This window comes from Oryx dammah, unplaced genomic scaffold, assembly GCF_014754425.2.
Source record: "Oryx dammah isolate SB20612 unplaced genomic scaffold, SCBI_Odam_1.1 HiC_scaffold_27, whole genome shotgun sequence".
In the NCBI taxonomy this organism is placed as follows: Eukaryota; Metazoa; Chordata; class Mammalia; order Artiodactyla; family Bovidae; genus Oryx; species Oryx dammah.
The window spans coordinates 15,878,839-15,891,179 of NW_024070211.1; the positions used below are offsets into that span (position 1 = coordinate 15,878,839).

Sequence of the window (12,341 nt, forward strand, 5' to 3'; positions counted from 1 at the left end):
CACAGAGGAAGCGTTAGGCTGGGGATCCCACCGTGGGGTAAGAATCATTTCCATCTCACCAGCGAGGTGGGGGATGACAGCTGGTATTAGCTCACCCGGGAAGGATGCTTTTCAAGAGGCAGGTGCGGGCGGGAGGGAATGGGTGCCTGGCCCACCTTTCTAGGCTGGCAAATCAGGTTGTGGACAAGCCTGAGCATCTCCATCACCAGACTGGCACACTGGGGGCCTCTGTGCCTTCCCCTGAGAGCCGCTCTGCCAGGCTCCCCAAGGGCACAGAGGGCTGAGGATGCAGAGGTGCACACAGAAGTGCCCAGGAAGCCTTAGAAGCACTGCCAACCCCCTGGGGTGCTAAAGCTTCCCGGCTCCTCACACCTGTCCAGGCAGCTCCTCCATGAGAAAGGCCTCATTACACCCTGTCCTAAACCGTGTATGTCCTGGCAAGCAGTCAAACACCCAAACCTTTTATTCAAAAGAGGAGGAAGCCTCTGATTCATAACGTGTGTTTGCTTCTCTTACATAAGCACACCTCTCTTCCAGAGCTAGTCCCTCTCCCAGATCACAACTACCATCATTTTTTTCAAAAAGACCAGTGTGTATAGAGATGCTTAGAGACCTTGAAACACCCTTAAAAACAAGCACTGGGCAGCGGCTAGAGACATAAAGATGAACAGATGCTGTCCTTAGCCCAAGGGAATTCATAGTTTCAGAGAAGGAGACAGGGAAGTGAATGGAAAATGTGAAAACATGAAAGCAATGTGAAAACGTGATCCAGACAGGTGTTGGGTGTAAATAAGATGCTCTGGGAGCCCTAAGCGGGAGGGCAGGAGGGGCTGGCCAAGGCAAGCTTCTCTGCAGCAGGATTTAGAGTTTCAGTCCTCAGCTGCCTGAAAACTTAAGACAGGTCTATAGGGGTGGAGGTCCTCCCTTCTGTAAGAGATGAGCCTGGATAACAGGCAAGCAGAAAGAGCCGGAGGGCAAGCTTCCAGAGGTCGAGTGGGAGCCATGTTCACCTTCTGAAGTTATATAAATACCAGTCTTCAGCCTTCTGCTGAGGATGCATCCTGGCTATTCTGACCAAGAGCTGAAGCATCAGCTACTTACCAGTGCTCGCTGGAGGGCGCCGAGCCGCAAAGGCCATCCCAGCACTTGGTGCCCAGCGCCCCGTCTGCAGAGCACACACCTCTCCTCCCTCGAGTCGCCCCATCAGAGTTTCCTTTTACAGCATTAACTTCTGAGCTGTTCCAAATGCCTGAACTGGCTGAGGCTGCCTTTCTCTAATCCAAACTTCACCAGTAATAGATGGGAGATTTTTATCTCAGTCTGACATGTGTGTGTATTTCTCAGTGGGTTCAGAACTCAGATGGGAGAGGAGTGTGATGGAACACATCCCTTGAATCTCGATGGAGTGGGTACTGGCTGGCCCTCAGCTCTTCTTCACCAAGCATGCCTTTCACTCTGATCACCTTGTGATTCTGGACTGCCCTTCCCAAGCAGCCTGCTTTCACTAACTCCATCTACCAAAGAACCATCAGGCTGGGTATTCCTTTAGCCCTGTGTCAGCTTACTATGCCCTTGCTTTTATCTGACTGAAGTTTCTCATAAGCACATAGAAAGCTGCTTAGTCGTATCCAACTCTTTGTGACCCCATGGATGATACAGTCCATGGAATTCTCTAGGCCAGAATACTGGAGTGGGTAGCCTTTCCCTTCACTGGGGGATTTCCCCAACCCAGGAATCGAACCAGGTTCTCCTGCATTGCAGGCAGATTCTTTACCAGCTGAGCCACCAGGGAAGCCCAAGAACACTGGAGTGGGTAGCCTATCCCCTCTCCAGCGGATCTTCCCAACCCAGGAATTGAACCGGGTTCTCCTGCATTGCAGGCAGATTCTTTACCAGCTGAGCCACCAAGGAAGCCCAAGAATACTGGAGTGGGTAGCCTATCCCCTCTCCAGTGGATCAGGAATCGAACCAGGTTCTCCTGCATTGCAAGCAGATTCTTTACCAACTGAGCTACCAGGGAAGTCAATTTACTATGCCCTTGCTTTTCTTGCTGAAGTTTCTTGTAAGTGCAGAGCTCTTCACAAATTCAGCTCTTCACAAATTCACTAAGTACCTCTAGGGTAGAAGAAAGTTTGTCTTCCACAGCCCTCAGGCTCCTTTGTAGGACTAGAAGCGGTAGTTATAACACTAGGAACCCAAGAAACATCTGTCCAGTGAGGGCTGGAAATCATGTCTGAGTCTGTATTTTTAACAACTTCCAGAATACTACTCCCTGCATTCCTTCTAATTTTTGAAAATTATGAGTAAATGACTATGTGACATGCCTAAAGGGAGGGTGAGCACATGAAAGTTTAGGGTTATAATAACAAGCTGCTCAGCAGACCTACTCCAACACTTAATGATACGCGTTAGTTTTTATGTGTATGCTAACAAGACACAAACAGTGATCAGTTCACACAAGTGGGTGTAATTAATGTTGTTTATATACAACCAGGTCAAGTTTTCAAGTCTCGTCCATGCCTTGGGATGCATAAATGTGGACTGTTTCCCTGATTCCACATGAAATTAAAGTGTGATCACTAAGTCACTCTCTCCCTCAAAGGAAGGACTTCAACACCCTCTGAGTGGGAAGTCCTGTGCCCCATGCCCCCCGAGACCTGGCGCCCGAGGCTATTCCCTCCCCAGCCTCACTCCCGGAGCCTCTCAAGACAGCACAGACCCTGGGCTGTGGATTTACTTATAAATGAGATGCACACATGGAAATGAAAATCCTGCTTATATGATTATCATGAAGCTGGTAAATGGAAAAAAGAGGGGGAAATCTAACAGGGTGATAAATACTCTTCAAGCCTCCCTGGTTCTAGAATGATCTCCATGGCTTGTCCACATTCAATCAGAACCCTGAACTTCTAGTAGAAGCCTCCTGTACTGTTTATCACTACCCAAAAGAGAAGGGTAGCAATTCTTATGGTGGCAGAGATGACATGGCTCCCAAATGGCTGCCTCTAGGTGAGCCCGGCCAACAGACCTCCAGACCTCTATGCCCACATGCTTATTCCACATCTCGACCTGTTCTGTCTCCAGGTGGCCCCTCAAACTCAACTCTCCTCTCCGAAGGTACTTAGGTACTTCTCAGCTCTCCTAATCTAAGGTACTTCCTTGTCAGTCGTAGTACTGCATCAATGCACGTGTCCAAACCTGAAGCCTGAGTCCCTGATTCAAGTCTCCTCCCTTGGACTTCCCTGGTGGCTCAGTAGTAAAGAATCTGCCTGCCAGTGTGCAGGAGACACAGGTTCAATCCCTGGTCTGGGAAGATTCCACATGCCTCAGAGCAGCTAAGCCTGTGCACCTCAACTACTGAGCCTGTGCTGTGCAGCCTGGGAGCCACACAGCTGCTGAGCGCACATGCCCTAGAGCCTGTGCTCTGATAGAAAAGCAGCCCCGGCTCTCGCCGCAACTGAGAAGAGCCTGGATAGCAAAGAAGGTGCAGCAGAGCCAAAAAACGAAACAAAAACCTCTCCTCCCTCAGCACCCGCGCCCCTTCCTTCCACATCTAATTAGGACAAGGCTTGCCAATTTGTCAAGGCTTGCCAATCTTCCTTCCTCTCTCGATCTGTAGTTTTCTACCTCCCCACATTCTCAATCTCAGGTTTGGCCCTCATCATTTCTCACCTGAAACATAAGCTTTCTTTTTTTTTAATTTCTTCTCTTTCAGTCTACTCTCCATGAGGCAGCCAGTAAGCTCTTACTAAAACACAGTTCCGTTCATGTCCCTTCTGTGTCTGAAATGGTCCCATGGCTCCCACGCCCGCTCCTGCAGAATTCGAGCCTGGCCCCTGCCCTCTCCCCTAGCTGTCCTCTCTCATCACACTCCACGATCTGGAACAATCGGACTCTGTCCAAAGGTGCCATCTCCCACCTCTTCCATGCCTGCAGCAGCAGTTTGCCTGAAACGCACCCCCCTTGTGTTCAGAGCCTGGCTAGTCCCTCAAGCTTTTTAAAGTCCTGTTGTGCACGCCATCCCTGCTGGGACACCGTCCCTGATCCTGAGATGGGGCCCGCCCTCCCCCATGCGGTCTCACGCACCCTGGGACAGCTCTGCACTGTGCATTTACTGTGTGGTCTGCTGGTTCCTGCCCTGCATGGTAAACTTGAGAACGGGGACTGTTCATTTCCAGCACCTGCCACACACCTGCTTTCTGTACTTGGTAAACATTTTCTGAAGACAGGCTGAATAGAGGACCCTGTGACTATGAAAATACAGACCAAGTCTCCCAATACATCCAGCCGCCAGATCAACAGCTGTCTCTTGTGTGTAAGTGAGGACATAAGGAACAAGACAGGAAGAGCCAGACAGGATGGTTATGTCCATCCTCCTTGTTGTTGTTCAGCTGCTACGTCCTGCGTGACTCTTTATGATCCCATGGGCTACAGCACGCCAGGTTCCCCTAGCCTCCACTATCTCCTGCAGTTGGCTTTTATTCATTTCCATTGAGTCAGTGATGTTTCTAACCATCTCATCCTCTGCTGCCTCCTTCTCCTTCTGTCTTCAATCTTCCCCAGCATCAGGGTATTTTCCAATAAGTGGGCTCTTTGCATCAGGTGGCCAAAGTATCGAAGCTTCTGCATCAGTTCTTCCAGTGAATACTCAGGGCTGATTTCCTTTAGGGCTGACTGGTTTGATCTCCTTGTTGTCCAAGGGACTCTCAAGAGTCTTCTTCAGCACCACAGTTCGAAAGCATCAATTCTTTGGCGCTCAGCCTTCTCTATGGTCCAACTCTCACACCCATACATGACCACTGGAAAAACCATAGCTTTGACTAGATGGACCTTTGTTGGCAATGTGATGTCTCTGCTTTTTAATATACTGTCTAGGTTTGTCATAGATTTCCTTCCAAGGGGCAGGCGTCTTTGAATTTTCCATCCTCCTTATCTGGCACCAATTATCATACTGTACAAAAATTAAACAACAGAGAGCTGGAATGCTCATTTCTTACAAACAACATTACAGAGAAGGAACAGAAACATGCTTAACAATAGTTTTAAATGCATAATTCAACAAAATACACTGCTGCATAGAGCAGCAGGGGTGGGGTTGGGGAAGAAACGCCACTGAGCTTCCTCAGAGTCGTGCTTTGCTCTGACAGTCATGACTTCGGCACACCCTACCAGACGGCGGAGCCAGCGTCTCTGCACGTGGGCTCAGGAAGGCGGGGTAGGTGGGATGAGATCTGACTGTGAAGAGGCTACCGAGCTTGCAGAGGTGGGAAATTAAGAACCACTGCTCTTTCTGCTTCAGGCTAATGAAAGCTACCCGACTGAAAACAGAGTAAGGGGACTGGGGCTAAACAGATCCATTCCTTTAGGCCTCCAACTGGACCTGCCAAGCATGGTGCTAATCAAAGGAATAATTTGCTTAATTGCATGAAACCAGCCCGAGAGGTAACTGAGCACAAGCGCTCTTTAGGACCCAGCTCAGTTTCCCAGTGCAGTGCTGACGTGCTGCTGAAAACTGACTGAGGAGAGAGCTGGATCTCATTCAGGCAGGGCTCAGCATATTATGGACCACAGGTCAACTCTGGCCTACCACCTACTTTCTGCATGACTCATGAGCTAGGAATGGTTTTTACATTTTTAAATGATTCAGAAATAATCAAAGGATGAATACGATTTTTTGATATGAAAATTATATGAAATCCAAAGTTCTTAGTGTCCTTCTAGCTGTATTGGAACACAACTGTGCTCATCTGTTTGTTTGTCCCTGGCTGTTTTCAACCATGGCAGCAGGGCTGAGTAGCTGAGACAGAGACCAGATGGCCCACAAAGCCTAAATCAGGACCAATGCTGAAGCTCCAATACTTTGGCTACCTGATGTGAAAAGCCAATTCATTGGAAAAGACCCTGATGCTGGGAAAGATTGAGAGCAAGAGGAGAAGGGGGTGACAGAGGATGAGATGGTTAGATAGCATCAGTGACTCAATAGACATGAACTTGAGGAAACTTCAGGAGAGAGTGCAGACAGGGAAGCCTGGTGTGCTGCCAGTCCGTGGGGCTGCAGAGTCGGACACGACTGAGTGACTGAAAGACAACAAGAGTTTCTATCTGGTTGCCGTGCTGTATCTCACTGTGTGCACTGTTTGCTGAACCCAAGGTAGGCAAGGGATGAGCTTAGAGGCTGGAAGAAGACTTAAGGAGCTGTAGGAACTGCAGACAAGTTTATTTTCTCCTGGCTGATGCAGCAGCCAGAACATACCCTAACCTAATCACAAGGGCTTTCCAGGTAGAGCTTATATATGCTTACAGAACAAAAGCAGCCAGTGGCCAAGCAAGTACCTCGTGACACACATGTGCAGTGCTATAAGCGATCTCAGCTGTGACGTAACCATTATTTACAAAACGTGGGGCAAGAGTAAGAGGCTGTGAGGCAAGAGAGTCTGACCATGCCATCTTGGCTAACTTGCTCTGTCCCTAAACTGGTTCCCTACTGGAAGTCTGCAGAGCCTGCCTTAAAGGCTGGGCAGGGTCAAGGTCATCCATGATACCTTCTACGGCAGCCTGGGTCCCAAGGCATTTAAAAACTGTTCCCACCAAGTTGATCTTTATAATCAAGTCCACTCAAAGAAACTGCTTTAAGTTTGCGCTTCAAAACTGTGCTGTGTGGGATCCATATAAGATGCAGTTGAGAATTTAGTAAAGGTTCTATTAGTTTGGAGGACTTTGCCTCCAAAGTTAAAAAGATGGAAACATCAAACTTTCTTCACTACAACTTTCTCTAAACCCAGAAAGTCAGTGGCTCAGCCTGAGCTGTTCACATGCCCTGCCTGCCTTCAGGGACTCCAGACGCGGTGCTGTTTCCCTCCCGCAGTCATGCTTGCTTCTCTAGAAGCCCTCACACAGGGTGGCCTCTAAGCACTCTCACCTGACTGAGGCTGGGCAGGCTGGAGGAAAAGCGCCAGAAAGCTGTAGTTTCCTGAAAACAGTCAGTACTCCCTAAGATGTCTTTGTTTGGGGGCTCTATTAGGCACCCCACCATCCTCCCTTGCCGACCTTTCTGAAGGAAATGGCTCAGGCCACAACTCCAAAAGGAGTCAAGGCCTTGTCCTCCTATCACATTGGAGTCAGTCAGGGTCACTTTCACCCCTAGGAGGGAGCAGGCCACCAAGACTGAACACTTTTTAAGAAACAAGAGTGGTGTGTGTTCCCTGGTGGCTCAGTGGTAAAGAATCTGACTGCTAATGGAGGAGATGCGAGTTTGATCCCTGCGTCAGGAAGATCCCCTGGAGAAGGAAATGGCTATCCATTCCAGTATTCTTGCCTGGAAAGTTTCATGGACAGAGGAGCCTGGCGGGCTCCAGTGTATGGGTCACAAAGAGTCGGACACGACTTTGCAACTGAGCACTTGTCATAAATAAATACCACAAGTATCTGTGTTAAATTCTAGATTTAACATGGCAGCAGAAAAGGGGATAGTTTTCAACTCAACCAACCAAAAAGCAAATAGAACGTGCTCAGCACCTGACCTGACCTTTGGGGCAGAGAAATAAAGGTGTGTCACTTCCCTAAGCTAGGACCTCTCAGCAACCCGACCCAAAGGCAGTGCTTTCCAGTGTGTTTCACACCACAGTTCACACAGAATTTGCTAACACTTGAGCATACACTGGGTAAGTGCACAGGACTGCAGGCAGGTGGTCCCAGGGGACAGGAGCCAGCCCAGGTGGCCTGTAGCTCGGCTCAGGGAATACACTATCTCAGACGTGGGCCAGGCAGCTCTGGAATAAGCTGCTGCCTGCAGTCACTCGGTGATCAAGTTGCTCTGTTTGGTAGTTACTGTGACTTCCGAACCAGTCTCCCCTCGACTCAAACAGGCCCCATGCTGGTGTCCTCCACCTCACTCATTCTGGAGATCATCAGGGTAAACTCATGTCTTGGAAAGGGGAAATTTCTGGCTTAGCAGGTTTCTTCTGCATTCAAGGGCATGCAGCAGGACACAGATGTTGTCTCCTCTTACAGGAGGGTAGAAGGATGTGTTTTTTTAGACCTGTCACCAAAAATGTGGACACAGTGAATTGGGGCACACAAAGCATGAGAGAGAAACTCCAAACAGCCGGCTGTGCCAAAGGCACTGGGAAAAATGGATTTTTGTGAGGGCAGATGCAGGCAGCAGGCAAAGGGGAACAAATGCAGGGACTGCTGGATGGGCTGTCTGGTTGATTTATCAACGATCTTTCCAGGAGCCAGCCGCAGGAGACCAATGTGCCCCTTCTTCCAAGGCTGTGGCCCACAAGCTTGTTTTCTGGTGTGCCACAAGTCTAGCTGCGTCCCACTCTTTGCAACCTCATGGACTGTAGCCCACCAGACTTCTCTGACCATGGGATTGTCCCAGCATGAATACTGGAGTGGGTTGCCATTTCCCCCTCCAGGGGATCTTCCCAACCCAGGGATCGAACCTGCCTCTCCTGCACTGGCAGGTGGGTTCTTTTACCCACTGAGCTGGAACCAAGGAATCAGCCCCAAGGATGCAATTCCATTATTTTCAAACCTTAATTAACTGGAACCTAATTAGGACTTCAGGGTTTCATTCTCACTTGGAAGGAAAACCTCTCTCTCTCAAGTCAGCATGGTGTAAATGGAAGAAAAGTGAATGAAGAGTTGGCTATCTAGATTGCTTGCATATAAGAAACTCAATTAACCTTTGAGGACTTCAGCTTCTAATCTACAAGTTGAGAGGGCTGATGAAATACAAGTATCTCAAATTATTTTCATTGGGATTGACATATACACACTATTATATATGAAATAGATAACTAATAAGGACCTACTGTATAGCACAGGAAATTCTACTCAATACTTTGTAATGACAATATGAGAACAGAATCTAAAAGAGTGGATATATGTATGTATAATTGATTCACTTTGCTGAACAGCAGAATCTAACATGACACTGTAAATCAACCATTCTCCAATAAAAATAATTGAAAAAAATAGTTATTTTCAGCAATAAAATTCTCACTCTAAGACATGCCAACAGATCAGTAACAATCTGAAACTGTGATCATTCTACATTGACACCTCCTAATGCAATTTGAGATCACTGATGGTCTTTTACAGTATTTAGAGTATTTAACATATTTAATTCAATCCAATTTTATAACAATCTGATGGGGAAGGGTCTCTAAAATGGTGTAACGGAACTCTCTCATTTGATGTGCTTGATGTGATGGTGGGTTAGCTTTTCCAGAAGCTGGATGAAGAGGGGAATCATACATAACTAAACATTTGTTTAACTTAATTTATATAATGCTTTTGAACTGTGGTGCTGGAGAATATGCTTGAGAGTCCCTTGGACAGAAAGGAGATCAAACCAGTCAATCCTAAAGGAAATCAATCCTGAATATTCACTGGAAGGACTGATGCTGAAACTGAAGCTTCAATACTCTGGCCACCTGATTCAAAGAACCAATTCATTGGAAAAAGCCCTAATGCTGGGAAAGATTGAAAGCAGGAGGAAAAGGGGACAACGGAGGATGAGATGGTTGGATGGCATCACTGACTCAATGGACATGAATTTGAGCAAGCTCCGGGAGATGGTGATGGACCGGGAAGCCTGGTGTACTGCAGTCCATGGGATCACAAAGAGTCGGACATAACTAAGTGACTGAACAATAACAACAAATTTATATAAATGCATATCCACTCACTTTTAGGATTTCCCTGGTGGTTCAGACGGTAAAGCGTCTGCCTACAATGCGGGAGACCTGGGTTTGATCCCTGGGTCAGGAAGAGCCTCTGGAGAAGGAAATGGCAACCCACTCTAGTACTCTTGCCTGGAAAATCCCATGGACAGAGGAGCCTGGTAGGCTACAGTCCATGGGGTCGCAAAGAGTTGGACACAACTGAGCGATTTCACTTCATTTCACCCTTACTTTTACAAAAGAGTATGCTAGTTGGATTTTTACATACTTTTTTCTGATAAACTATGCATACTTCATTGCCTATAATTTATCATTTTTGTTTCATTAAAAGAGAGAGCTTAGATATCTATAATGCAATCTGAGTACAAAGTTCCTCCTGAATTTTATGATCCCCTCCCCTCCTTTTCATAGGAATCACACCCAAACAGCACAATTTCTGAAGATTCATCTTCATCAAGTGTTTGCAAACAATTTAACTTAGTTTTCACAGGAACGGCAGCTTTTTAAAATGTTCTTATTTGATCAGTGTACCTAATATTCCATTACAGTGAGTAATTATAACATGTACAACCGGCATAGCCAGGATGGGGGTAAAGAAGGCTGACCACTGAAACACACAGCTCCCCTGGAGGGAGCTGAGGGAAGGGAACACAGTTCACGTGTGCAGCTCACTGGGGTGCTGGTCACTGTGTCAGGCAGAAGGGACAGCGAGCGCCAGGTGAGGAGTTTCGGGTGGCAGATGTAGGGCCTGGGGAAGGAGGGCAGGGATGGAGAAATTAATGTTGGTGTCCTCAGCATCTAACTGATAGCTCAAATAAAAAATGAGCTTCCCTGGTGGCTCAGAGGTTAAGAATCCATGTGCAAGACAAGAGACACAGAAGACCCTGGTTTGATCCCTGGGTTGGGAAGACCCCCTGGTGAAGAGACTAGCTACCCACTTCCAGTATTCTTGTCCATGGATAGAGGAGCCTGGTGGGCTACAGCCCATGGGGTCACAGAGAATCGGACACGAATAAGTTAAAATAAGAATACAGGGGTTCATTCAGGGAGGGATTGTGGAAAGAGAAATAAACAGGAGGGTGAGCAGACTCCAGGGAATGCCAGAGTTGAGCTGAGGGAAGAGGCTTCTGCCACAGGACCAGCGGGCTCACGTCATGAGGCCCCGGGTGTCTGTGGAGTCGCGAGGGAGGCGGTTCCCGCCTGCCTCAGAGGCCACTGTTTGAGGGCAGAGACTGAGGAAAGGACAGAGGGACAAGCCCCAGGGCTGCCATGCTAATTCTCGCACACACTGGGCTTTGGCGGAAGTCAGGTCTGTGGGCGGCGTTGAAAAGAGGAAGCGACTGACCTGATCCAGACGCAGTGCGCCATCCGCAAACCGCTGTCTGCGTAACTCCTTTGCAATTCCGTGGAGGTTCAAGACAGCCCGGTGCACCTCGTCACACGTGTGCTCGGGGGAGATGGCAGGCAGCTCCCTCTCCGGGATTCTCCTGGTCGGGCTTTCAATCATGCTCTGCGCGTGCTCGTAGCTCAGTTTGGTGCAGGAGCGGATGATGGTCCGGCCAAACCATTCAGCGAGGATCTGCAGAGATGGACAGATTGTGAGGGAGAATTTTTTTTTTCCTTCAGTTTTTTCTTTCACGCAACCATTCATCTGTACACATTCTACAGAGACTGAGGAAATGAGGAGGGATGAGCACCAGCTTTTTTTTTTTTAACTGAGCACCCCCCACCCCTTCCCCCTTTACCAGCTAAACCATTTTGGTCACAACTCCAGAGACAAGGCTTCCTGAAAACACCTGTCTGAAGGGTTACTAGGTGTTCCCCGGTGGGGAACAGGGAGGGCCCAGCCCACAGCTGTCCATACCATGAGAATTTGAGGGCACACAGCTTCTACCTGAAGAGCTAGAGAGACCCCTCTGACACCCTCTCCTTACCTTTGAAGGAAGAACCACTACTCTTTATAATGGCAGCCATTAAGCATGGGGAAGTGAACAATAGAAACCACTCGTGTTTTTCTTTGGTTTAGTGCAAAGAGCCTTATTATGAAGAGTCTTGATCTGGAATATCAGACTTTAATGTTCTTAAAAAAAAAAACCCTCAAAATATACTTTCTGAATTATTTTTAAAACTACTCTCATCTCAAAATACAAGCAACTCAAAATATTATGCTGATGACTCTCTGCTGTGGCAAGCGGGTCCTGACTTTGGTTCTCAGATGTGTGTGTGTGTGTGTGTGTGTGTGCACACACGTGCGCTAAACGCAGGAGAAATTGTAGAGGCAATCCCAGTGACTCTCTGTGTGTGTGTGTGTGTGTGTGGGCACACACACGCTGATGACTCTTCTGTGGCAAGCGGGTCCTAACTTTGGTTCTCAGATGTGTGTGTGTGTGTGTGTGTGCGCGCGTGTGCGCGAGCATGTGCACGCACGCGCTGATGACTCTTCTGCTGTGGCAAGCGGGTCCTGACTTTGGCTCTCAGGAGATGTGTATGTGTATGTGGTGAACGCAGGAGAAATTGTAGAGGCAATTCCAGGGACTGTGTGTATGTGTGTGTGTGTGTGTATGCACACACGCACGCATGCACTGAATGCAGAAGAAATTGTAGGGGCAATTAGAGCAACTGTCCAGCAGTCCTGGGGGAAGCAGTGTG

General features: G+C 48.1%; 1 protein-coding gene across 4 annotated transcripts in view; it reads right to left on the bottom strand.

The window, feature by feature from the left end:
• Window positions 1-12,341, bottom strand: part of DIS3L2 (DIS3 like 3'-5' exoribonuclease 2) — a 362,916-nt gene that overhangs the window by 75,471 nt on the left and 275,104 nt on the right. For 3 of the 4 annotated variants that reach the window (XM_040228111.1, XM_040228112.1, XM_040228114.1), the window contains exon 13: window positions 11,038-11,271. In XM_040228111.1, coding sequence (XP_040084045.1) covers window positions 11,038-11,271 — 234 coding nt within the window. Of the gene's footprint in view, window positions 1-11,037; window positions 11,272-12,341 lie in introns of those variants that run through there. The other variant, XR_005718935.1, reaches the window with a different exon arrangement.